The sequence below is a fragment of the Megalops cyprinoides genome, chromosome 10 (assembly GCF_013368585.1).
Source record: "Megalops cyprinoides isolate fMegCyp1 chromosome 10, fMegCyp1.pri, whole genome shotgun sequence".
Taxonomy (NCBI): Eukaryota; Metazoa; Chordata; class Actinopteri; order Elopiformes; family Megalopidae; genus Megalops; species Megalops cyprinoides.
The window spans coordinates 7,277,238-7,304,801 of record NC_050592.1 but is presented as its reverse complement, the minus strand read 5'-3'; the positions used below and the strand labels follow the sequence as shown (position 1 = coordinate 7,304,801).

At 49.5% G+C, this 27,564-nt stretch overlaps 1 protein-coding gene across 3 annotated transcripts in view; it reads right to left on the bottom strand.

Annotated features, from left to right (window-relative positions):
* The window catches only part of cadm4 (cell adhesion molecule 4), a 64,160-nt gene that overhangs the window by 2,148 nt on the left and 34,448 nt on the right, over positions 1 to 27,564 (bottom strand). Inside the window, exons 1-7 of one of the 3 annotated variants that reach the window (XM_036537933.1) lie at positions 16,639 to 17,277; positions 11,381 to 11,527; positions 7,070 to 7,357; positions 6,130 to 6,291; positions 5,652 to 5,742; positions 4,020 to 4,192; positions 1,168 to 1,281 (exon numbers count right to left, since the gene is read on the bottom strand). In XM_036537933.1, the coding sequence (XP_036393826.1) occupies positions 1,168 to 1,281; positions 4,020 to 4,192; positions 5,652 to 5,742; positions 6,130 to 6,291; positions 7,070 to 7,357; positions 11,381 to 11,527; positions 16,639 to 16,720 (1,057 nt within the window). In that variant the 5' untranslated portion in view covers positions 16,721 to 17,277. Of the gene's footprint in view, positions 1 to 1,167; positions 1,282 to 4,019; positions 4,193 to 5,651; positions 5,743 to 6,129; positions 6,292 to 7,069; positions 7,358 to 11,380; positions 11,528 to 16,638; positions 17,278 to 27,564 lie in introns of those variants that run through there. The other 2 variants (XM_036537934.1, XM_036537935.1) reach the window with 2 other exon arrangements.

Below are 27,564 nucleotides of genomic sequence, written 5' to 3'. Positions count from 1 at the left end.
TCTCACACTCCTGGTAACCTCAGAGACAGGGATGGGGAGGGATCCAACATGCTCTATATGGCACACAACACGGTACATACTAAATACAGTGCACACTGATATAGCACAGTACTCATGTATTCAGAGGGGAAGAGAGACAGAGAGAGAGAAAGAAAGAGAGAGTCAAGGTCTACCTAGTAATATTTCATGAGAAGATGAAAAATTAACATAGCTGCCTCTATGGCCCTTCTGTGTGCTGGAGCTCAGTGTTTAATGATGGACGGAGGAGAAGAGTCTGACACCTCCAGACATCTCTCCTTCACAACTCCGTGCACCATGCCCTTAAAGGGCCAGCAGGTGCTTACTTCCTCTCTTTCTTAGGAGGAATGCATAACTCCTGCATCTCCCAGAGAAAGGGATCTCTCTGTTCACTGTGTAAGTACAGCCACATGCTCCGTCTAAGATGACAGGATTCAACCCAACGCAGGAAAGACGGGTGCTTGTGCTTTACAAATGAGATTTCACTCAGCATACCACATTTTTCTTTTTTTTCTCACTATTTATTAATTCAGGTACCCCCATAATTAAAAATGGAATTCTTTCTCAGTGTTGAACCAGGGGTCAGTGTAGCAAGTGATTCTTTGATGGAGCATTACATACACACAGTTATTTACATTTACATTTACATTTATTCATTTAGCAGACGCTTTTATCTAATCTGATCTAAGGGTACATATATCGAATACAATCACCAATTAGGGACAATAGAGTACCGCTATACTACCTAGGCAAACACGTGCTACAAATACAAGGTAAGAGATAGAGCTACAAGTACAAGCCAAGAATCTTAGATCTACAAGGTCAAAATGGCAATGGTCAGTTATACAGTAGTTGGTAGCGAAGTGGACACTGCAGCATACCTACACAGGGACAATGTTATAAAGAGAGGCAAGGGCAACGGAACCAGTATATTGTATTAGTGACGCGCAGCGAGAGAGGGGGCAAGCAAGGGGAAGGTTACTGCAGACAAAGGGAGTGAAGGTCACTGGAAGTGAGGGGAGAGACAGAGAGAGAGAGGCGCACACACAGATCAGGGGGAGGGCGGACACCAGGGCGCCCAGGAAGCACAGTGGTCTGCGGCAGGAAAGAGCTGGAGGAGGTGGGTTCGAAGGAGGGTGGGTGGTTTACCTTTGGGGTCCACGGCATCGTTAGGGATTAGGGAGGTTGGGATTGAGGTGACGAGATGGGAGGTGGGAGGGACCGTGGGGGTGACAGACACAGTCTCTACGACAGACACATTCTCTATGGGAGACAACGATGGAAGGAGACAAATGTTACATGGTCATGTAACAGGACGATTCTACTGTAAAGAGATTGAGGATTACAATGGGAGAATGGTGGGGAGGGAAAACAGTGGGAGAGATTGTTCTACAGTACAATGCATGCACTAACACCGCTCATAGACGCTTAGAAAACCTGAAAGCGGCTTTTATTTTACACCAGTGACAGAGCACATGAGCTTGTGCCAATGAGGGGAGTCAGCGCGCGTCAGTACGCGCCTCCAAGTGTATTGGTACCGGATCAGGGTGTGCAGTCTGCAAGTCACCGGGTGCTTGCAATGCCGGCATTCAACCACCAGAGTGCACCCGCGACCCGCAAACTTTTTTTCCCCACTGGAGTCAAAGACTCGCTAATAACTTCAAAATCCATTCCAGAGTCCACCTGCTACCACACCACTCCCTTTCCCCTCTCCCTCCAAATCCCTCCTCTTACCTCCCAAAGATCATCTATCTCTCTGTCACTGTTGTTTTTATACCCGTATTACTCTTGTCAGCACCCCTCTCTCTCCACCTCCCTTCTCTCCCCTCATCCCTCTCTCTCTCTCTCTCTGCACTTCTCCGTCTTCCATCCCCATTCTGTTCTCTCCCTCCCTCCTCCCTCAGTATCCAGCCCACGTGTGAAGCGGGGCTGTATGTGTGTGTTCCATTCTCCGCTGCCTAACATAAGGGAAGGGGATTAATGGCTGCAAGCTGGAGGATCATTAATTGGACACAGATTAATATTGCAGGCTCCTTAAAACTCCACCCAGAGAAGCCCCATGCATTGTTTAAGAGCCTTTTAAATGATGGCATCTCGCTGCTTCTCCCCACCCACATCCTCGCCTCTTAAATCCTTTAATTCTTCCCTCTTGCAACGACCACCATCTCGCTCCATCACTCTCTCCTCTCCCGTACCCTCTCTCTGTTCACACTCCCTCCTTCCTGAGCTCCAACTCTAGCTGCGTTCTTTTTCTTCCCATGAATACTAATGTTTGCTGGCAGTGGGCTTTATTGCAAGGCGCAAAGTATTGCCAAGGCATTTTCGAGGGACAACATGCTGCTGTGTTGAACAGGAAATGACTCCCCCCCCCCCCCCTTCTTATTTTTCCATCAAAATATGTATGAATAGCATCTCTGATTTCCCCCTCTCTCAATTTCGAGTCTCACTTCATTAATTAAGGGTCTGTGTTATTTCTCCCAATTAGCACCACAGCTCATTAAGACAAAGACATTATTCGTTTTTTCCCAAGAGCATAACAACTTCTCTCGCTCCCTCGATCCATCTCTCCATCTCTTCATTTTTCCCCCCTCCTCTGTTCCTCATCCCCCCTTTGCACAATTCAATTCTAATGGGCTTCATTGGCACAGCAATTCATCCCGGTGCTGAATTGCTTTTCAATTGCATAAGCACGTCTTCAGGGGGACCTCTGAGACAATCAAAACATTCAGTTCAATCACTGCTCTTCTTCGCAAGTTGCAAACCATCTCCGACGTGTGCAAAATCAAATATGCACGTCAGAGCCCCCCCACCTCTCCCCCGAAACGCCACAAAGAACAAACCTCATATCAATACATCAACCTCACGCTGATGCTAGCCTCTCAAAAGGAAGCCAACCAGCTCTTTAAAAAGTATTCTGCTCACTAGATAAACTGACTCCATCAAACTGACACAGCAAAAGCACCTGCGACAAATTGGCTCCGTTTTCTCCCGATTTTGTGCTTCGCGGGCATATCGGACATAAAAAAAACTGACAGTGTGAGCGAGAAAAACGCTCGGAGGAAATCCATTTTTCTGTGATGTCATACTGCACGGTTCCAGCTGACTCAACTCTCTTCGGCTTGGGCGCTCCATCCCCGCGACAGCCGATTTTCTCCCCCCACAATGCACCAGGGGATTCAAACGGCAAGCATGGCTAATCTGCCTTTGACAGGCGTGCGTCCACATGTTAACCCGAGACCGACCCCCGGGCTGGGCGGGAGGGGGGGGGGGGGGGGGGGGGGGGGGGGACCGAGAGCCTCTCCGGCTGAGGGGGGAGAGAGGACTGGGGTTGATGGGAGAGAGAGAGAGCGGGAGGGAACGCTTCAAAGTGCTCAAGTGAAGCCTCCTTTACAAATGGCAGAAAGATGAAACATGACATTCCAACCTACCGTCTCTCTCAAAGGGGGTGGCTAAGACATCGATTTGATGTTTTTCATTACGGCTGAGCGCAGCATGGGGGCTGAACCAGCAGCCAAGCGTCTCATATAACACCTGCACCTCTTGCCGGTCCCCCAGCACAGAGGTGTGAGAGAGACGTGCCAAACCAGGGGAGCGACCACCAGGGGGCAGGCTAGAACAAGCACAACACTACCACAGCAACCTACCCTGGCTCTCACATTGGAAAAACAGGTTCTCTAAATGTGGGGAGGGCCAGTTTCTCCAGAATTGGCACTTCGAGGTTTAAGAGATGAGTGGCAATTGCTGAAAGCCCCACAGAAGAATCTTCCAGAAATTATGCGTCTGTTTGGGATGTATTTGCATAGGGAGCTAAAGAACTTGTTCAGCAGGATGAGTTTTGTTTGCTTGAAGTGCATCTTAGCCTTGATGTTGTTCATGTACCGAACCGCTATGAAAGGCACTGTGTAAACACTTGGCACGGTATCAAAGCGGCAGAGAGTTTTCCTGTGCCGTGGAATAGCAGCATGGAGTTGTGTTAGCATCTCGGCATGGCGGTCTCTCACCGTACACCAGCAGTGTGTAGTGGTCGGCGGCCCGGCCGTAGTTGTTGTGCGCCTGGCAGAGGTAGGTGCCGTTGTGGGCCTGGCTGAGCCGCGACACCGTCAGGGTGGAGCCCGAAATCTCAGCCCGCTCCGGGAGGGTGTCGTTAACCCGGGACCACTGCACGTTCCGTGGGCTGGGGGGAGAAAGAGAGAGAAAGTGAGAGGGAAAGAGAAAGAGTGAGAGAGAGAGAGAGAGAGAGAGAGAGAGAGAGAGAGAGAGAGAGAGGTTGAGAGAGAGAGGGAGAGATGGAGAGAGAGAGAGAAAGAGAGGGCAGGGAGGGGGCAGGGAGGAAGGTGGGGGAGAGCGAGGGGGAAGAGGGGGGACAGAGAAGATAAAGGTTCAAGAGTGGGCAAGAGTAAGAGATAGAAGGTTAGAGTGGAATGGACAGAAAAACAAGAAAATGTAGAGAGGAGGGGAAAGAAAATGAACCATGAGGGCAGAAGAGAGTTTGGGGGGGGGGGGGGGATAGAGAGAGAGAAACAAAAACAAAGACAGAGGGAGGGCAGAAGGGAGGGAGAGAAGGACAGAAGGGAACAGGGGGATGAGAAGAGAGGGATTAATACGGGATCCACGCTGAGGCGCACCAAGCGCCGTGCTGAAAAACGCTGCCAGAATGGACAGACGGACGCGGGGACGGGGCGAAAAGCCTGTCTTCCTTCCCCGCCCCGCCCCGCCCCACCCCGCCCTCCCCGGCCCTGCCGCCTGTGAGATCCGCACCTTATCCTCTCTGGACAGATTACAATCCAGCAGCGCCTGAGCTGTTAATCTGAGGGGAAGCTTTTAATTAAATCCTGCCCATGCGTAGCCCGGTGCCGGCCAAAGACAAACAAACCCACCAATAAACACACCCACCAAACAACGGCCTGAGCCGCTTAATTGCTGATTAATGGTTAACGGGCAGAAGGGAGAGGGATGGTTGTTGCCCTGAGGCCCGGTGGGAGTTTGTGGAGTGTGGCGTGGTCACTGTGCCGTGGGATTTGCCCTGTATCAGGCCGCTAAATCAATTTTTCCAATTTGTGGGGAGGGGGGGGGGGGGGGGGCGGTTTGGACCCACAGGAATGCTTGTTCAAGTCTAAGCCTGATGCGGGACTTCAGAGGGTTTTCAGAGACTTGTAAACAGGCCCTTCAAGATCTCGCCAACGGATGCAGAAATAGGTGGAGTCACAAGGGAATAGATGCAACACGGCTCACGCAAAGAAATGCAGACACACTCATTTGCTCGTATACACATGCACAGACATGCTCTCACACACACACGCACACACCCTCGCTCGTATATACACAGACACACTCTCCATAACCCATACACACACGCATTCACCTGTTTGCATACGCCCAAACACACACAGCCTTACACATAATCTGAGGAACACATACACACACAAACACACACAACTTTCCTGTCCACTATTGAACTGGACTTGATCAATACTTGAGCAATACATTCCACAAATCAATATACTAAGTATGCTTTTGCCACAATAATATATCAAATCAGACACACATACACAGACACACACACACGCACTGACACATACACAGACACAGACACCCACACAGACACACAGACACACACACACACACACACTCACAGTGGGTTCCCGCTGACGGAGCAAGTGAGGCTGAGAGAATCTCCCTCCCTCAGTATTCCAGGGGGCGGGATGATCCTCACCGTGGGGGCAACTGAATGGAGGACACACAGAAAAACGTTAACACTGCAGTGCTGGGGTTTCACAGCACACTGACACTGTAGCACTGTGCTAGCAGCACCACTGAAACTATACAAACTCTACACTGGGGCACTGCTGCTGTACCCTTGGGAAACGTACTTAACCCACAATTGCCTCAGAAAATATCCAGATGTATAAATGGACAACATTGTAAAAAAACCGAATGTCGCTCTGGACAAGGGCATCTGCTAAACGCCAGTAATGTAATGTAATGTTTAATCCACTCAGCAATGCAGCAGCGCAGCAATGCTAACTACAGAGACAGCATTACTGCGGAGCAGCAGTGTGGAGGAAAGTGTCCGTGCGACGCGTGCGTCCGTGTGGGAGCTCGGCGACTCACAGTGCACATCCAGCCGGTAGTGCCGCACCCTCTTCTGCGTGCCCAGCGCCGGGTGGATTGCCTCGCAGCTGACGGCCGCCCCATTGTCCCGCCTCTCCACCGGGATTCGGATGGTGTTGGAGACGCTGACTGTTTTCCCGTAATCCTGCTGAGACACGACCCCTGGAGGGTGGGGGAGTGAGAGCGAGAGGGATTAGGAGGGCAAAAGACAGAGCGTGAGATTTAATAACACTGTTTAACGAGTTTTTTTTTTCCCCCCACAAACTTTTCAATAACTTCACCAACTTAGAAGACAAAAAAAAGCCTCTCAAAGTGACAGGAGAGATAGAGAAGGACAGGAGCGGGAAGAGGGAGGGAGAGATAGCGTCTTAATTAAAGCAGGATTCTATCTGTCAGAATCTGCACGTAACCTTTAATGTCACACTGCATTTAATTCACGGGGCCCAGCGTGGGGAGTGTATGAGCTTTGGCTACACTTGTTTAACCTTGTCACGCTGGGGAGGTTTCCTTTGAACTGAAATAAATTAGGATGAGAAAGAGAATGCAAGACAGAGAGAGGGGGGAGAGAGAGAAGGAGACAGAGAGACAGAGAGAGGGAGAGAAAGAGAGAGAGAGAGAGAGACAGAGGGAGAGAGAGATAGACAGAGAGAGACAGGCAGAGAGAGAAAGAGACAGGCAGAGAGAGTGAGAGAGAGAGAGAGTTATGGGAGAGTGAGTCTTCAAGAACTTCAAGATGGGTTGAGATGTCATGGGTTATCATGCATTACCATGGGCAATTCACTGTGTTTAGCCATGGAGAGAAAACAAAATCTTTCGACTGGTTTTTACTAGTCAGTAACCGACAGCACAGGGCGGCCCCACCCACCGTGGGGTGAATGAAAGCTAATTCTCTGATGACTAGGTTAGACACAGTGCCGCAGGCAGACAGGCAGACAGACACCTGGGATCTCGCGGCGGTCGCGCATCCAGCGGAGCGTGGCGGGGGGCTTGCTGCGCGGGGACAGGCAGGTGAGCTCCACCTCGCCCCCCTCCACCGCCTCCGTCTTCACCTCCACGGTGGGCACCTCGGGGGGCACAATGACGGACAGCGTGGCCACCTGGTGGTGTGTGTCGTCGGTGTAGAGCTGGCAGAAGTAGCCGCCCTCGTCCCACACGCTGACGTTGCTGAGGGTGATGCGCACCAGCCGCTGGGTGAACAGGACCATCTGGAAGCGGTCATCTTTCAGAGCTGGGGGGGGGGGAGAGAGACAGACAGAGATATGGGAGAGAGGGAGAGATGGGGGGGGGGGGCAGAGGGAGAGGGAGAGGGAGAGGAAAGAGAGACAGACAGAGATAGGGGAGAGAGCGGGGGGGGGGGGCAGAGGGAGAGGAACAGGCAAAGGAAAGAGAGGGAGATGGGAGAGAGGGAGAGAGAAGGGAGAGAGAGGGACAGGCACAGTCAGAGGAAAGAGAGACAGAGACATGGGAGAGAGGGAGAGAGTGGGGGGAAGGAGGGCAGAGCAGAAAGAGGAAGGGACAGAGAGAAGGTCAGGGAGAGAGAGAGAGAGAGAGAGAGAAATAGGGAGATAGAGTGGGATAGGGAGAGAGGAGGGAGATGGACAGGGAAAGGAAAGAGAGACAGACATGGGAGATTGTGGAGGGCAGAACAGAGCAGGGAAGAGAGAAAGAGAGGGCAGGGAGACAGAGGAAGAGAGATGGAGAGATAGGGTGGGAAAGGGAGAGAGGAGGGAGAGGGACAGGGAGAAAAGGAGGAAAGAGAGAAGCAAAAAGGGAGGGAGAGGGATGCAGAAATGGTGGAAGAGAGAGAAGGAAGGAAAAGATCAATAAGAGACAGTGGGGAGAGATCATGAAGGACATGGGAAGTGCAGGCAAAAGAAGAGGTGGCAGCAGGGAGAGGAGGAAGAGCACGGAAGACGAAGGGTTGATAGAAGAGAGGGACCAGAGAGGAAGATTGGAGAGATTGAGGATTGTAACACAGAGGACCAAAGGGGGAAGAAGTAAACATGAAAAAGGGAAGGATAAAATGTGGAGAGAAGTAATGAAAGGAAGGAAAGAAGAGGAAGGAGGAAAATGGAGAGGGAACACAGAGGAGAGTGGTTGGAGATGGGGTTAACACAAGCATTCTGGCATTTTGGCTCCCCGGCTAAACGACATCCCTCCAGTGCTTTTACACCGCGCTGAGGTTAGAAAGGAGGGAAGGAGAGCAGGCGGGAACAAGCCAAACAGGACGAGTAGAAAATTACTCTCCTTTTGTTGTCAAAGAGAAACAAAAAAAAAAATCAATGTTCAAAAAATAATAATAACAAATAATGATAATAACTATCACTTTCTGACAGAAACTCGATTGCCATTGTCTGATGAAATCCCCAAACTCACTTTGCATCGACTGACTCCGAGCTTCTCTTCCCACTTCCCTCGCTTCCCTTTTTTCTCTGCATTCATCGGCGCCCGGGCAAATCGCTCTACCCTTGTGTAGCTCCTCTCATCATAATTCATTATGTCGAAGATGTAACAGATTGTGAGTGTGTGTGCGTGTGTGTGTGTGAGTGTGTGTGTGTGTGTGTGTGTGTGTGTGTGCCTGCGTGGGCCTGCCATGCTACCAGTGCGCTGTTGAAATGTGAGAAAATGTTCTCGCATTGAAAGCATCTCCTGACAAAATGTTAAATGACTTTTTCTTCGGAAAATGGCAGTTAAATGCCAAAGCTTTGTTCTGCTCCATTTTTGCCTCTTGTGGGACTAAATCTGAGCAGAGTTAGTGGTAAGACACCATGAAGATGGGGGGGGTCACTGGAAGCACAAGGACAAGATATATAAATATATATAGATATATATAAATTCTTGTGTAATCAGTGGGCTTCTTAAATGCTTCTGTAACCAAACCTCCTGAAACCTCATCATCTCTGTCACAAAGGAGGTTTGCTGACACCATTACCCAAAGTGATCTGCAGAGCTCATAATTTCCACAGACAATTCAAATATTAATGACTATCGTGTGCATGAAATGCTAATTCAAATTACCAAAGGTTACTGAGTGCATGTGCGAAAAGCATGCACTAAATTCATGTGAAAGGACAGGAAAACCATTAAGTCCCTCCTGGTACTCCTCTAGACAGCCAGAGACTCCCTGGAGCTCAGCGCATAAGAGTCTTCACAGATGGGGCCGTCCCTGGACATTTTTTTTTTTTAACTGATGATGAGAGTAAGAGTTCATGAACACCAAAACGGAAAACATTATCAGCCGCTCACTGGGAGGTGATTTGAAGGAAACAAAATGTTTTGCATTTCCCTTTCCAAGGGGTTCATACGAGCTGGTGATTTGAAAACACAAGGTAATTTCTTCTCATCATGGGGTTCACAAAGTTGGTTCTCCCATGACTGCTTTTAACTGGTCCAAGCGGTGGGTCTGATTTAGCTCAGCTTGTGAAGACTGTCTGATCAAGGTTCACTGACACGTCTCCATTGGCCAGTTCACCCTTGGCCAGTCCACCCCCTACACCCTCATTGGCTAACTCCCCTTGCTGGTGGCACACTACCGACAGTACCACATCAAGTCCCACTACAGTAAGAGGTGAATCCAGGCAAGATGAGGGGGCTTGTTACACCTTCAGCTGGCCTGTTTCAGCAAGTCTACAAACACACAGACTTCCCAGCAAGGCAAAAAAGCTGATGACCTGTAAATCTTCACAGGCACAGTATGCACCAACTGTACTGAAATATAAAATATACCCTGCACCAGTTCATCAGCCAAGCTTAATGTTTGCATACTGATAACCTCTTATGGAAAGACAGCAGCTGGCTGTACTACCTTTGCTAGTACAGGGAATGCATATTTGCCATATGGCTTGCTAGCTAATTAGTCATTATAGTTTGCAGTTATAGATATCTCTTTAGCTAGGTAGCTATATGACAGTCTGCTAGTTATTTCTCAAAGAAGCTATATAGCTACACCTGTGTGTAATTTGGCAATGGAAAATTCACTTGCTATAGATACTATCCGGATGCTGGCTAATAACGTCCAGTTTTTGACAGCTCAGTTGAAATTTTCTCTCCCTTAAACTGTTTTCAGGTACTGACGAACAAACACAAAACCTTACTGCACCTCTCTTCTCAGACATGTCAGTGAGAGAATGCCAATGTAAGAGACTGAGTGAGGAGAAAGCCCCAGTCAGAGATGTCAGCGCAACATCAGCCTGAGAGGTCTTCCACTGAAGGAAAGTGAGGTAAAGAGGAGGAATAGAACTGGCCTCCTGTCTGATAATGGCCCACAGCTCCGACTGTTCTTCCCTTCCTCTCCTTGTCAGACTGCTCTCAAACTCTCAGATCAACCTAAACTCACTCAATCAACCTAAACTTACTTTGCTGCTCCTGCCTCTGTGGCCACCCTCCCTCTCCCTCCCTCTCCCCCACCTTCTCCCACCCTCCCTCTCCCTCTCCCTCTCTACCCACCTTCTCCCACCTTCCCTCTCCCTCTCCCTCTCTACCCACTTTCTCCCACCCTCCCTCTCCCTCTCCCTCTCCCTCTCTACCCACCTTCTCCCACCTTCCCTCTCCCTCTCCCTCTCTACCCACTTTCTCCCACCCTCCCTTTCCCTCTCCCTCTCTACCCACTTTCTCCCACCCTCCCTCTCCCTCTCCCTCTCTACCCACTTTCTCCCACCCTCCCTCTCCCTCTCCCTCTCTACCCACTTTCTCCCAACCTCTCTCTCCCTTTCTCTCCCCTGCCCTCTCCCTCCCTTCCTCTCCCCACACCTTCTCCCACCCTCGCTCTCCCTCTCCCTCTCCCTCTGTATCTCCTCCCTCCGTCTTCCCCCTTCCTCCTACCCTCCCAGCCCCCCCTTCCCTCCCTCTACGCCCTATCTTTGCCTCCTCTCCTTCTCCTCCTTCCCTCTCCCCCTCCCAGCCCCCCTCTCTCCCACTCTCTCCCTCTCCTCCCTCTAACCCCTACCTCTCCCTTCCCTCCCAGCCCCCCCCCCCCTTCCCCACCTCTCCCTCCCTCCCTCTCCCTCCCTCTCTCTCCCTCACTCTCCCTCCCTCTCCCTCCCTCTCTCTCCCTCCCTCCTTCTCCCTCTCCCTCCCTCCTTCTCCCTCCCTCTCCCTCCCTCTCCCTCCCTCCCTCTCCCTCCCTCCTTCTCCCTCCTTCTCCCTCCCTCTCCCTTCCCTCCCAGCCCCCCCCCCCCCTTCCCCACCTCTCTCTCCCTCCCTCTCCCTCCCTCTCTCTCCCTCTCCCTCCCTCTCTCTCCCTCTCTCTCACCCCGGGTGCCGTTGAAGAAGAGGGTCTGCCTGCGCGGGTTCTGGATGACCACGATGGAGCCGTCGTAGTTCTGCAGCCGACAGGAGATCTGCGCCGTACCGCCCTCCAGAACCGTCACGTTCTCCGCCTGCACCGCCTGGCAGCGAACTGTCGGGGAGACAGAGAAGCATAAGGGATTATTCACCTCATCACAAGTGTCCCAAAACTGTATGGGCTTCGGGTTTGCACCTACCCAAATCAGCCCAAAAAAGAGTAAATGATGGCCCAGCACAAATGTTACCCTCAGAGGATAGAGGAAGGAAAATATGCAGACACATACAGTACTGCCACAGGAAACGGGTTAAAATGGGAGAATCTGTGGAGTATACACTGCAGCTTTCAAACAGAGAGACGGTGCAAAGGAGACCAAAGAATGTACAAATTGCACGATGACTGAATAATCAGTAGAACTCTTGTGCAGCACAACAGCGCTCGAAAATGGCTTTCAAAGGAAAGGAAAAGAGAAAGGCCTCAACATCAGGAGAGCTGCTGAATCGTCCGCCCGGACCAAAGAAAATATATGCACAGTACTGAGGAAGAGGGAGAGAACAGAGAGAGAAAGTGAGGGCTGTGATTACTCTATCACAGACCCCGAGCTGATCTCTAATCTAACTTCATCCAAATTTAATTTCATCTGATTCCATCTCTCCTGGTGCGATGCCGACCGCACCCCCAGAGTCCGAACGAGGGAGGGAAGTGGGTTAATAAAACATTGACCAGGCCAGGTTATCCAGCTCAAACGTGAGAAGGAGGGGGGGGGGGGTATGCGAGGGGGAGGGGAGGAAGACAGAGACAGAGAAAGCACGTCCTCAAATCTCAGACATTTATTATCATAATTGTGCCCATTATTAATCCTACTCCTCTTCATCAATATTGTGATTCATATCTCGGAAATCGGCAATGCCATCGCCACCCTAATTATTATTCTAATGACTGTTATTAGTCACCACGCCGGCACTCAGCTTTTCTTCCTTTTGTCTTAAGGACCTTGATTGTAATAACAGCAGCACTATATCAAAAGAAGCCGGGCTACCACTGGTAGCAATCGCAGATGCATCGCGACTAATAGTGGGCTAATTATGCAAGTGGAGCCGGTTCCAGTCAGAGTGGCTGAATGGTTTCAGTTGTGAGGTGAAAATAGGGCTAATTGAGCCGCAGTTTAATCCACTTCAGCATTCGCCAGCTGCAGGCGCTTCATGTAAATTGGCCTGATGAGGCCAGAACAACACAAACAAAGCGGGAGTGGGAGGGGGTGACGCGGATCCGACAGCAGTGCCAGCCAATGGGACGGGGAGCGCGGGGGACGGGCAGGAAGTGAACGGTCCCGGAGTGTTCGGCGATGCCTCAGCTGGAAAGACCAGGAGTGACGCAAGGCCGCCTCACAATAGGAGAGTGAATGCCATCCCTATCGCTCCACGTTGAATGGCATCATTCAAAACAGCAATGTGGATTCAGCCAGCCGTATTCACAGCCACAGCTGCGGTTTTGTCAAATTCACGAGGACTGGTAATGGTGTTCGCAGTGGACGCCGCGGCACCAAGCCCGAATTTCTGAATACCGGTAATGGCAAAAGAAATAAGACCAGCCACACAAATATTAATTCTGACCCCATTAAAATCAACCCACAGTAATATACTCAACAAACACCAAATCGGATTACGAGAGAGGGCGGATCGATACGGAACCACTGTACTGACAGTTTGAAAAACAGATAAATAAAAGGAGAGGAAAAACTCGCAACCCGAGGCGAACAGCCCCCCGGTGGCCATGTGGTGGCAGTGTGGCGCTGCAGAATGACACTGATAACAGATCGATGTTTCCAGGAAAAAAGGGTCTTTATTTACGGGGGCCCAACATCACACAGAGGGACAATAACTTCAAATCCGCCGGCAAATAAATAAATAAGCGCATATACAAATAAATAAACAAGGGCCTTATCTGCACGGTGTAATGGCCCCAGGGAAGCGGTGACGGATGGCGAAGGGAGATGGCGTGAATTAGGCGGTTTGGGACAAAGCCAGGTGCGGCACTGTTCCCCGGCCGCAGTAAATTGAGGGGGCTGCCTGAACACGCAGGATTAGCGGCCTGAGTTACGCCTCCGAGCGGGAGCCCCAGAGGCATCAACAAAAGCAGCGTGGCCTCGGTGAGCGCCAGGGGGGTGGGCCTGGGTTACCCGGGTGCAGGGACAAGCCGCCCAAGGGGGACTATCACACTCTCACAAACGCACTGAGCGAACGCCACGCCATACGAACAACCTCGGTTCGGGCGCACTTTCGACTTTCCCGTCGCCCACTCTTTTTTTCCTGCATCTCTCTCTCTCTCTATCACTCCCCCTTCCCTCTTTCCCCCCGAAATCTAGCCTCAGTCCATGCAGCGATGCTGCCTGCGCCCCCTGCCCTTTTTTTTACCTCTGCATCCTCATCACTTCTACGCTCCCCGCCTTGCCGCTCTTTCCTTTCTCTCATCAACTTTCCTCCCCACCCCCCGGACGTATTAGTCAGTACATTAGCTTCAGGTTAAACAACCGGTTCTGAAAAGACCAGATCTGGTGAAAACGCTGACAGATTGAGAATTCTCTTTCCTCTCTTCCCTTTCTCAGGTCTAAAATTAAAATTCCATCTCTCCAAGGAATCTTGTACACTGCCAATCAAATCCTATAAAAAATGCTAACTATAAATAAAACATAATCCTCTACAAACCTTGTTCCATCTATTTTTCTCATTACCTCATTCTGTCGCTCTCCTCATCCCTCTTTTCTTTTCCGTCTCTCTGAAACCCTCTATCTCTCCCCTCCCTCTCCCTTGCTACCCCCTGCCCCTGCTCCCTCTCTACTCCTTCATTTCTCTATCCCTCATTCCATTTCTCTACCAATCTCGCAATCCTGTCTCCCCCGCTGCCTCTTTCTCTCCTCTAATCTCATTCTTTCCCTCCTTCACACCTACGCACTCTCTCCCCACCTGCTCTCTCCAGTAATCCTCTCTTTCTACACTCCCTTGCTTTCTGTCTCTCTTCCCCTCAATCTCCCGCCAGCTTTTTTTTTTCCTTCCTCTCTCTGTGCTGTTTTTTCCCTCTCCTCAATCTCCATGTGTGCTTGTTGTCCTCCGGACACCAAAACTGCCTCCCTCTGTTTTCATCCATCTATGTCTGTCTGTTCCCTGTCTCTCCATCTCCATCTCCATCCTCTCTTCTGCTCTCCCTCTTTTCATCTCCCTCTCTCTCTCTGCATTCCTCCTCTCTCTCTCTCTCTCTCTCTCTCTCCACCCTTTCCTGTTTGTTTCGCTCTTTCAGTAAATGTGATTTGTTCTGCAGCTCAAGTCGGCAGTATAATCACCCTGTTTTTATCCTGGAGAGAGGGAGACCAAGGGAGACAAGGAGAAACAGATGCAATGAGAGGAAAAAAGGGAGGCAAAAAATGTCTCTTTCTGCACTTGGCCCTTTCTTTCTCCTCTGCTTCATTCCAACCTCTGCTCATTACTCGTCTGTAATGGACCTAATATCCCTTATTTCGCCTACTCTCTCCTTTCACTTTTCACTCCAGCTCCTAACCTCCGCTCATTACAGTCCAATTTATCTTTCTTTCCTTTTTCCCCTCCTTTTCTGTACCTCTTCTTCTCCTTTGGTGAGCTTCCCTCCACCTTGCTCTCATCCTTTCGTAACTGGTGAGCACCCGCATCATGCTTACATCCCCTCTTTGACCTTCACACTCTTTCCTTCACCCCCTCCGGATTTTCAGCACCTTTTCTCTCTAGGTCCTTTAACTTTCTCTCTCTCTCTTCCTGTATAGCTTGACAGATAGATAGACACACGCGCATGCGCACACACACACACACACACACACGTTCACCCCCCCCCCCCCGCCCATTTCCCTCAATTTCATCCACTAATCCAGCTTTCAGGACTCAGGCCATTTTCTCCTTTTGTTTGGGGAGAGGTGTCCTGGGCAGTCACAGTCCAACACACTGCACCAACAATTACCGCCACACATTACAATAGAGGTTTAGGGAATATTTACACAGCAATTACATACCGATTCACCCACAGAGATAAAATACAGCCAAACCATAATGTTAGACCCCTGTCATCCTCACTCCTCTCTCTCTCTCTGTCTCTCTGGATCACTCTCTCACTTTCTCTCATTCTCTCTCTCTCTCAGCTTTTAAATTTAAATTAAGAATGCTTCATTGGCATGAAATGCATGTCTGTACATAATTGCCAAGCTTACTCACCCTCTGTCTTTGTCTGTTTCCCATCATCCTCCACATATCTTATTTTTAATTGAATATTTGAAAATATTACTGGCATTCTCGAAAAGGGACTACCAAAGCAATACCTGTACAGCAAATAACGGTAATACGATTATTTGCGAGAGTAAATGAAATGCATTAAAATACATGTGTATTACTAATAACACTATTACAAACAACAATAACACATCAGGCAATCTAATATAGTCCTTTTTCTCAGAATCTCCATCCTCCTCTGTCCTCCCCATTGGCTCTCCATCAGGACCGATCCTTCACAGAGGTGTCAATCACTCTCTGTCCCCCAGGCTGAGGCAGGCAGCTCTGTCTCTTCTCCCAAAACCCGCCTCCCCATCTCAATTTTCCCCTCACCTTTTTTTTTTTTTTTTGGACCCCATACCTTTCTCCTCCTCTCCTTCACTCTCATCTCTTACTGTCAATGGTCTCACCCGTCTGATCCTTCTCAGCTTGCCTCCACTGTGTAAGGTGTTCCTCTTTGTAAGACACTGCTTTCAGCCTCTCCCATTTTACTCCTTTTTCACTCTACCTCCATCTCCACTCTTTCACTGCCACTCTCCTCTGCATTACCCTCTCCTTTTCCTGTTCTGTGTTTCTCCTCTTTTCACCTGCTTTCTGACCTTTTGTCTTCCCTTCTGTGTTCTCCGCTAAAGGCCTGCTTTTCGCTCTCCATCTCCTCTCCCTACCCCCCATCCTCTTCCCTCCCTCTCTCCATCCCTCTTTCCCCACATATTCCCCATCCCCCCTCTCTCTCTTTCCACCTCTCTTTCCCCATCACCATCCTCTCAGCGCTTTTCTTCCATCACTATCTCACTCCATCTCTCCCGTCCCCTTTTCCCCTTCTCTTCATCACCCCCCCCCCCACCCCACCCCCACCCCCATCCCCACACACACAGTGGCGCGTGCTGGTGGAGAGGTGGCAGATTGATGATTGGGAAGGGGGGGGGGGGTTGTACTTACGGCCCAGGGAGAGCAGGATCACAGCGTGGAGGGCAAGGGAGGGAGGGGGGGTGAGGAGGAGAGATCGCAGGCCCGGCCTCATTGTGTATTGAGCAGAAAGGGCTCTCAATGCTCCCTCTGTGCCCGGCTGCACCGCGGTTTCACCACACTGGGGAACTCGCCACCGCCTTTTGCTGCTTCGTGCTGTCCGGACCGCCTCAATACCGCCTTTGTAACGCGCTGGACGAGACGGATGTTATCTGGAAGCTGGACGCACCATCCCGACCTGGGCGAAGCTCGAACGGAGAAAGCACTTTGTGGGCACTCTGTTGTGGTGGTAATGTTATGCGGCGCTGTGTCGTGCTGTTTTTGTGCGATACAGCACAGGACAGAGTAGCGCCGGGGCTAGTCAAACATTGACTTGGCCGTACTGCATTAACACAACATTGGCCGTCCTTGATGAAACCTTCCGACTGGCAGCCGCGATGCACTGTGTGACACTGGCCTTTTGTAGTGGCGGCCAACAATATGCCGCAACAGAAGAAACTGCAGAAAAATGAACTGAATTATGCCGTAATAGAACACGCCAGACAGCACAATGCCAAGAGCGAGCAGCGTTATGCAGTATCGGAGGATAGCGTATTACGCCGTTCTCAATGCAAACGGGTTACAGTTCAATATGCCAATGTGTTTATCTGAAAACGGAAGAGTAGCACCGAACGTTGCCCCGCACAGAACTATTCCACGCCGGATGTCTTCGATCAACCCGCTTGTCTCTCACGCTCTCTCTCCCCGTCTTCAGTTCTCTCTCCCTCTCTCCTTCCTCCTGTCCTCGGTCATGACGTTAAAGGAGCAGACAGCGGCGGCTGTAATCCCGCTCGGTCTTCTTCCTGTCCCGATCCCCTGCTTCCGAAATCTCCACTGCCGGGCCTGTCACTCCGTTTCAAAGCTGAGCCCTCCGTCCCTGCGTCCTTATATATCCCCTCATTCCCATCTCTCCCTCGCCCTCTCGGCATTGTGTTTGTGTAGGGAGTGTGTGTGTAGATGCATACTTAACATATTTGTTATCTTTGTGAGGGCTGGGGTGAGGGAACAACAATGGCCGGCATTGATGTCCCCAAACAGACACACACTCTATGAGCGTGCATATCTATTCACTCAGGGTATATAGTTGTATCTGTTTGACCGCCGCTTTTTTGTGCAATGCCCCCTTCTTCCACTCACAATCGGTCAGCTGACCTCCTGCCGTGGAGCAGACAGAGGGTCTACTGAGCTCTCGGGAGGTCTTTTTTAATGTCATGGGGTGTTTTATGTTGAGTCTTGTCAGGGATTCTGTTCTCTGCAGTGTGTGTGTGTGTGTGTGTGTGTGTGTGTGTGTGTGTGTGTGTGTGTGTTTGTGTGTGCGTGACCGGACATGAGGTACATGTACTATCTCTAGTTAATATTGTGATGTGCCAATCTGAAACAATTTGCGGTATGCTCAATTCTGTGAGTACTCATCGTGGGACAGGCCTGTATTTGTTTGTTTGTTTTAGCTGCAATACGTAAAATGTAATTGTGACTCCCTCTTCCTTTCTCCCTCAATTCACATCCAAATCAAATTTTTAATGGGCTTCGTTGGCACCACAATGGAATAAGTGTTGCCAAAGCACTTAAGGGGCTTAAGTCAGGCCGTGATGGAAATATTAAGCACTATTACATCCTTACAAGGATCCTGGCTGGTTTTAGTATGCCAGGGAGGTCGCCAAAGCGTTTAATACCATAGATATTAAGATTCTAAACACTCTTAAGACCACAGATACCTGGGATATGTGAAACGCCTTGGGCTCCTAGTGGGAGGTGGGTCATTATCTATCCCTGCATCAGCACAACTATTGGGGTTCAGCTGCGGAGATCCTGGCATCTATTTATCCAAAGATTAAACACTCCATCCTTAATGCAGGTTATAGTGGGAGGAGGTAGGTGGGGGAACGCTTTTTGAGAAGATAATTAAATTTTATATTTCTCCCCTGAGATTATAGAGCAGGTTTGGAGTAGAACATGTGCTAGTGCGCGTGCGTGTGCAGGAGTCACATGAAAAAAAAATCACATGACCGCTCATTTTGTCCTCACTTCCCTCCAGTTTCCACTTCCCCTTGTTTTCTGTGTCTAACCCACAGCAGCCTGATCTGCCCTTTCTCCTCTTTTCTCTGTTTCCTCTTTTTTCTCCCTCTCTCTCTCCCTCTCTCTCTCTCTCTCTCTCTCTCTCTCTCTCTCTCTCTCTCTCTCTCGCTCTCTCCACCTCTCTGAAATACCAGCCATTTTATTCAACTTCTTCTTCCTCCCTGTAAATTGTATATATAAAAAAAAAAAATCGCCCAACATTTCAAATGTCACAATCCATCTTCGGCCCTTCACAGCTGCTCCTGAATTAACACCTGTGTGATGCAATGGGCCGCTGAAAAGCCTCTGTTCTCCGGTGAGTTTCAAACAGCTGTAATTCACCGGGACTTGCAGAGCGCTGCCAACAGCTCGATGCGCTTCCTCTTGGTGTGCCTTCGGCGCCCTGTCCCGGGGACTGCCCCCGGGTGATTTCCGCCTCCAGGGCACCGGGATCGGTCTGCCCGTTTTAATCCTGGCTGGAACACAGGCATGCACATTCCCCTGCCGCAGCTCTGCTGGGACTTGCAGTGTGGCACGGGCCTGTTTTGCCCTGACCTGTTCTTTAGTATTAACTGTGGCTGTTTGGTTATGGATTTACTACAACTCTTTTAAAAATGGATCTATACAATATTCACTCACCCCGACAGAATGTCTTCAAGATGATGACAATGGCAATCATAATGATGATGACAGTACAAGATTATTACCGTCAGTGTTTACAGTGACACATGGAGCACTATTAGTCCCTTTTATAACGTGAAACAACAGCACAGCGGGCGAACAATGTCTTGCCTTCTTTGTGCCTATTCATTGGCACTTAACAATCTGATTATTGTGTAATATAATAATGTCATCTTCTCTCCCTCTTTACCTCAGGGTTCCTTTCTTCATGGTTTCATATCTCTTTTTGTCTCTTTCCTCTCTCTCTGTCAATCTCTCTCTCCATCTGACCCCACAGGAGGTCTCTGCACCTTGCTCTTTCATTCTCCTGCTTTCAATCTCTCTCCCCCTCTCTCTGGAGGAAAAATCACACACTCATCAGTTTCCGAGCCCAGTTCTTGACGAGCAAACTCGCAAGGAGAATGTTAACGAAGCTCCGCAGCCAATTAACACCTAGCTCACATAACGACCTTTTACACGCAGACACACGCGCCGCGCTGGGACGGCGAGCGAGAGACTGAGGGAAAGGGAAGGAGAGAGGGAGCAGAGAGGGGTTAATACAATATTACATTAACGCAGACTGGAGAGGAACCAAAAAAACAGGCCAGAGATGAGACAGAGGAAGAGAGGTCAGTACAGCTTATCCACCCGCCCTGACTAGACCGGACACAGCGCCAGTTTAACTGTGACACGGAGACAAACGGGGTTAATAAAGCAGACGAGTGCATACTGAACTGTACACCGCGGTGTGTAAACTGTGCCCTGAGAGAGAGAGTAAGGGCAGAACATACACTTTCACAGCACAAACAGCATTATGCATTAACTGCTCGCTCAGACAAAAAAAAAAAAAAAAATAGAGAATGGGAGGAATTGAGCGATAATAGGAAAGCGGGAGTGAGCTGAAATAATTAGAAGGCCTACTTGCAGCATTCATTTTAAAATGCAAATCCATTTAATATTTCTTTGCTCCGCTTTGCTGCTCCAATCTTATGCTCTCTCTCTATTCTCGTATTCTCCTCTCCACTCTCTCTATATTAGAGCACCATTAATATACTGTAGTTTTGTGTTCACTGCCTGCGGACTGTGTGTGTGTGCGTGAGTGTGTGTGTGTGTGTGTGTGTGTGTGTGTGTGTGTGTGTGTGTGCCCACGTGCGTGTGTCTGTGAGAATGCGGCTATCTACCTCAGAGACAGAAAAGTGTGCAATTTGTATGTGTTTGACAGTGATGCATATACATGTGACATGTATTTACATGGCTATGTGCTGTATGTATGTGTGTGGGTGTGTGAGTGCGTATACGTGCGTGTGTGTGTGTGTGTGTGCGTGTGTGTATTATGAAAATCACCAGAGAAAAAGACAGCTGTCCCTGTCTAATACCAATCTGTCACTGCTTAGATTGCCCATCTTTCCTGTTTCTGGCTAATCCTTTTTGTCTACTCAGTATAATATGCTGTGCTCCTTTTCTGCCCCCCCCCCATATTTTCACAAACTCCAAAGACTGGACAGATGCAACAAGATGACACCTCCCTTCAACTGCATATGCATTTCAGAACTGAACACGATTAGTTCTCTACACGATAAATCCCACGTGTAACATACGCAAAAGGGATTACACCATAAACAGCCCCCTTCTTCTATTCCTCTCTAATCCCTTCATCTCTCTTTTCCTTTTCTTATTTTTTCTTTTTTTTCTATTTAGCAGTGTGTGCATGCAGGTGTGCTGCTAAAATCTCTCTCTCTCTCTCTCTCTCTCTCTCTCTCTCTCTCTCTCTCTCTCTCTCTCTCTCTCTCTCTATTCTCGGATTCCCCTCTTCACTCCATGTATATTAAAGCACCATTATTATACTGCAGCTTTGAGTTCACTGCCTGCGGACTGTGGATGCCAGTGTGTGCAAGCGTGCGTGCGTGCGTGTGCGCGTGTGCATGTGTGTGCATGCGTGTGTGTGTGCGCGTGTGTGCATGTGTGTGCATGCGTGTGTGCGTGCGTGTGTGTATCACCAGAATGCCTGGCCTTCTTCCATCGCTGCTTCTCCGACTGGCTAGTGCTACATTAAATTAACACACGCAAAAAAAAATCACTTAGATATTGGAGAGAGGAAGATGACTGAAGACTCAATTATGTTTTACATATTGCTATTAAGCAGGTACAGGACTATCCCTTAATGAGCATGTGTATAATGAAGCAAACTGCACATTTTGTGAGATGGGCATGTGATAACACTTTCAGATTTTGCCAAGACACACACACACACACACACACACACACACACACACCTGCATGCATGCTAAATAGACAAAAAGATAAGCAATGCAAATATGTGCTGGAAATTCCCTTGGGAGGTGACCCTCAATTTTCCTTTTGGTCAACAGTAAAAAATGACTAAGAATCTATTCATAGTAAAGCACTGATCCTTATTACACATTCTTCCCAAAACAACAGGAAGTGCAGCAGGTTCTCTGACCGTGCACTTTCATCACTCCTAGTTGAGTCAGCTAGATTGCTGGCATCAATTTCTCTCCAGTTTTCCATTTGCTACATCTCGCTCTGACACCCGCCACGACACCAACATTTTTCTTGCGGCGACCACCTATCAGCTCACACAGGCCCCTCCACCACAGACACACCCCCCTGACTGTAATCCAATCAGGGAAGTTGCTATATTGGAAGATTCCATGGTGATTAAAATTATGGGGGGGGGTGGGGGGGTAAGTGGGTTGACGGATCAGATGTTCAGGGTCACGTTTTCTCTCTCCCTGCCCATTGCCCATTTGTCTGCTGCTCTCTCTGTCTCTCCCATCATCAGGAGTTCCCCCGTGGTGCAGGCTGTGCTCCTTCCCACTCCATCACCCCTCGCTCTGCCTCTTTTTCATTAGTATGACAGAAGTGTCCGGCTCTGACTTCACGCTGAGCCAGAGTTCAGAGAGAGGACAGCGAGAGATGGATGGGGGAACAGTGGAGGCCTGTGTGTGTGTGTGTGTGTGTAGGTGTAGGTGTAGGTGTGTGTGTGTGTGTGTGTGTGTTTTGAAGAGGCCGCACTACAGTACACACACCCCCGTTGACCAGATTGCAGAAAAATGTCTACCTTCCAAGTCTCCACCAAGCACGGATTTTTGTCATGTCATTCCACTCAAGGCTGTTCAAAGGACTGCAGATAGGGTGGTCAGAGGCAGTCGTAATCTATGGCATCGGCATATGCCAGGCCTGTTGGACAAGGGTCGCGCGTCCTCGGACATTTTCAGCCGTTGGCAGTTTCAGGCCTCGTTGTGAAAAGCAATTGCCCTGAGAGACGGGGGTGGGGGGGGGGGGACTGATGGGAGGTGGGGGGGAGGATGAGGCATCAGTTGGAGTCTGCAGGCGATAGCACTCCCCTTAACAGCGAGAAAGGGATGGTGGGGGGGGGTGGACAGATTCCGGCTATTTGGGTTTGGGTCGCTTCATATTCCCATCTCTTTTCCCAGTCTTTGAAGTGCTCTGGCAACAATATTCATCACGCCAAGCATCCCCCTTTCAAACCCGGCTCGGGTAGGCGGCGGAGACACCAGGAGTGACAGAGAGAGAGGTAAAGGAGGACAGGCAAAGCCAGAGGAAGGGAGGGACTGACGTTCGTCAATAGAGGGCTCTTTCATTTGGTGGGAGAATGATGCATTTTGAATAGAGGACAATGGGGAGGGGATTACATGTCAACTCTATACGCCGCACAGCGGAGTTATTGTTTATTCAAATGCGCGGCCACGCAGAGGAGCTGCACGTGTGTGTGTGTGTGTGTGCGCGTTGTCTGTCAGAGCGCGTGTGTGAGAACGATGGAGCGCAGTACGTGAGACGTTCATTAGATCGGAGCAGCGGCAGTGATGTAATCCGGTGATCGGAATTTGTATTGTCTGGCCGCACAAAGCGCACCATAAATATCGTCCCTCGCTTTCCAAGGGCTGGGAATTCTTTACATACCTTGCTGTCCACCCACTCCCACTCTCTCCCTGCCTCCCCCCATCCTTTCCTCACTCCATCCCCCTAACACACTCTCTCTCTCTCTCTCTCTCTCTCTCTCCATCTCTCTCTCTGCATGGTGATAATTTACTGCTGTGTCCATTTAGCCAGACAGCTTGTCTGAACTGCGTCACTCCCCAATCTCCCCACCCCTCTGTCTCTCCCTCCTGTAGTAACAAACACTAAGGTCATTGTGCAAAGTGCAATCACACTGAACAAAAGAATTTGTTTTAATCTTTTTCCTCCTGCCGTCTCCCTCCCTAACACTCTGTCCCATTATTGGTCTCTCCTCTGTAGTGGGAAAAAAAGCTGTTTGAAGTGTACAGCGCCCCCCCCATAAAGCAAGAGGCGGGGTGGTGAAACTGCACTTAGCTTTGCTTACTAATGACTAACAGCGACATCATTTAAATTTGATATGGAGGAGAATTTACCCAGGGCAACTTGCAATCCTAACACAGCGCAAACGCTGCGACCGGGAAAAACAGCTGGCAACAAAGATAAAGTAGCTTGTATGCTACAACAGCTTTTTCCACAGGACTCGCTGCTGCATTACCACTTGCAAGTGAAAATATCACTGATAACGATCAAATGCTAATGACGATGTCGTGGCACACGCACCAGTGGATTAGCTGCGAGCGACATTAACATCGTAGTTTGGGGAGGAGCTCCAGGAAATTCTGATGAAGCAGCAGAGAGGGTGGCCAGGGTTAAGGGTCTGTTTCTGTCCACCTAATACGCCCCCTCCCGCAGATGAGATGTCTGCATTATTTTAGTCGCTTAGCAAATGGTTGTACCAGACCAATATATATAGCTTACAGCTTTCCATTTACACAGCAGACTAAATTAATGTAATGTAATGGAATGGATATTTACTCACACAGTTTCTGACTGGGTTCTTTGCCCAATGGTAAAACAGCAGTGTGCCAATTGGGAATTGAACCAGCAACCAGGGTTTCAAGCCCTGCTCCTTACCATTATCCTCCACCACTGCCCATATGAATGCAGACACACAGAGATGGAAAAGGAGAGGAAAAACAGCTAAAGGATAACAATCCTGGGAGCCAATATACCTGGAGCTGCTATGTGAATCACCCCAGGTAAAATGTATGATTGGACAAACGAAGTGGATGTCAACAATCCATCTAAGGACAAAGGATATGGAGGACACCTTGTACAATCAGCCAAATACGTCCTGCGGGGCAATTTTCAAACACTTCTTTCACTCAGCTTTAAATCAGCCACGTGAAAGCCTGCCTGCTAAATGATAGCGGTGCTGTGAAGTATTGCCGGTGTTTCAGGCGCTACGGGGACTTTGTGAGCCACATTTGACTTCCATTGAGAAAAGGCGAGAGGGGAATGGAGGGGGACTCGACGGGACGTCCCCACAAAGACCGCGTCGCGGGCATATGCGCGCCTCTTTGTAGCGCTGTGCCTGGACTGGGAAGAGAACACCTCTCGCTGTGAGCAATCTGTAGTCTCCCGCTCCCGCTCCCTCTCATCCCCTTCTCCTCCCTCACTCGGGCAATTTGTAAAACAAGGACCTCTGCAACCTCTTCCCTCGCGCTGTCCTACTCTCTGCACGGCTGCTCCGCTCCATCTCGCTCTCCCTCGCACTCAACGGCCACTCAACCCTGTCCCAATCCCCTTCACTTCATCGGTTTCTCTCTCTCTCTTTCTGCTCATGCATCCCTTTTTCCCTCCTTTTTTCCTCGCTCCCTTTCTTTTTTCTGTTCCCTTTCTCACAGTTTGTATGTTTGTCCCCTTCCCACGACGTCCTTCACCTTCCCTACCTCCTCCATTCTCCCTGCGCTGTCTTGTTAGTTTATATCTGTTTGCTCCTTTCTTGTCAACGTCTTTTTCTTTCCTTCCCTCTTTCTCGTTTGCACCCCTGTCCCGGGATCTTTCTTTCGCGCCATATTCGTTCCCGCTTCCTGTCTTCGCGACTGTGTTCCTGTCCCATTTGAGCCCTCTATTCCACATTGTTCTGTCTGTCCATGTCCTGTATCATTCTCCATCCCCCAACACTCCCTGTTCCAAGTAAACATCTGTCCTGTGGTCCATTTCAGCCCCTTCGCCAACTTCCAGGTCCACTGATGCTTCTTTTTCCATTTTCTCACTCTCTTATCCCATGTCCCTTCCTGTTGTCCTCATTTTTTATTTCAACACTGTCCCCATCCCCCCCCCTGTTCCCGTGTAGCGCATCATTGGGGGTCACCATGACAACGTCACCCTGACAACCAGCCCTCCTCCCAGGGTTCTGCTCATTTGCATCCAATTTGCATGTTGTCACGGCGACCGGCAGCATTTGACTTTGACAATAAAGGAGCTGGAATAGCCCCCTCCTCTTTCTCTGTACCCTACTGGCTTGATTTTTTACCCCCCTTGTCTAAATTCTGTTTCTCTTCCCGTCAATCACTCTGTCCACCCCCCCCCCCCCCCATCCGTGACAGTCCATCTCTTTCTGTCTACTTCTGTCCCCTCTGTCTGAATATTAGTCAGTCAGAACAGTCAGTTCTGTTTTTTGCCCTTTCATACAATTTTCCTTCTGTTCGCGTCTCTCTGCATGTCTTTCCATTTTGTCCCCTCACTCGTCCCTCCGCTTCCCGTTTCTGCTGTCTCCACTGCCCATCAGACCAGGAGTCCTCCCTCTGTTTGCCCTGAAACAGAGGAATGTGTCTCTTTCTTTCACACATCCCTCTCTCCTGCACGGCCCCAAACACAGCTGCTACAAAATGACTAACCGCCCCCAAAGACAAACGCAATAAAGCAATCATTTAAAGTCCCTCACCGTGGAAACTCGTACATCACCCAACAATGCATCAAGTAGCTGTGAAATTAAACACCCCCATAAATTGGACTTTCTGAAGAATCCCCCCCCTTTTCCTTTAGCCAGCTAATGAAACGCAAAAATGCTTTTTTTACGCAAGGTTTCAATTAAGCAAATTTTCAATAAACAAGATTAGCTCCTGAATTTGTATTTCCACTCGAACGAATTACACGCCGGAATGAACAATACCACACATTCCCCCTCCACTTTAGCATTCGTGGAAAGGAAATGTATTTGGGTACGGCCGAAATTAGAATGCGGCACTGTCCCTAATACAGAGGCTTACGTGACTGCGTCTTAAAGTGCCGAGCGGTTACAGTGAGGCATGATTTGCCACGCCAAACAGCCCTGCACATCACACTGTTGTGCAGAAGTGTGGTGCTGCACCGCACGTAATGAGGTTTTCCCGGTGCCGTGTGTGTTTGTGCGAGGGTCACCGTGTGCGTCACGAAGCACCACCGCTCTCTCTTTCCATCGCTCCCTTTTGACATTTTAAAAGCCAGAGAGCGAGGGGGGGAGAGAGAGAGAGAGACAGAGCATGCTTTATGAAAATGGACAGACTGTCTATGAATGAGGGAGGGGGGAAGAGAGAGAGGGACTGAGAAAGAGGGAGAAGGAAAGAGGTGGGAAGAATGAGAGGGAAGGAAAGAGAGAGTCAGGGAGAGGGAGAAGGAGGGGGGAAGGTGTTCTGATTCATTGATTTAAAATGGAGAGAGTGAAATGAGAGGGAAAAAATGGAGAACAGGAGATGGACACGGCCACTGATGCTACTATATACGTTAAGTGTTGGAAAAGAAGGAGAGGGAGAGAAAAAGAGGGGTTAGGATTTAGACTGAGCAGAAAAAAAAGAAAGACAGCAGAAATTGAGATTAATAGAATGATTGATTGGTACTGTAAAACTCCCAAGGGAGGAATAGTGCTTATCACCTCTCCTCTGTTCTCTGTGGTGAACCTTTTTATGTGTTTCACCTACCTTTCACTCATTCTCTCTCTCCCCCCTCCTCCTCTCCTCTCTGCCCAAAGCTCTCCAAACTCACTCGCTTCTTGGTTATAATTGGGGAAATAAAAAATACATTCCCTGTAATACTCTTACTCTCTGTACACAGGTTGTTGATGTACGCCAACGATAATACACACAGGACACCTCCCCTCACAAGTGAACATAATGTTCACCTTCTGGGATTCCGGGCATTCTGCGCTGTGACGGCATTGCCAGAGTTTGATTTCTCAAACATCTTGCATCTTTGATCCAAATTGAATTCCCTCCCCTTCTCTCAGTCTCCATCCCCCCCCCCCCCCCCTCCTCCTCCATCTCTTTCCCTCTTCTCTCACCC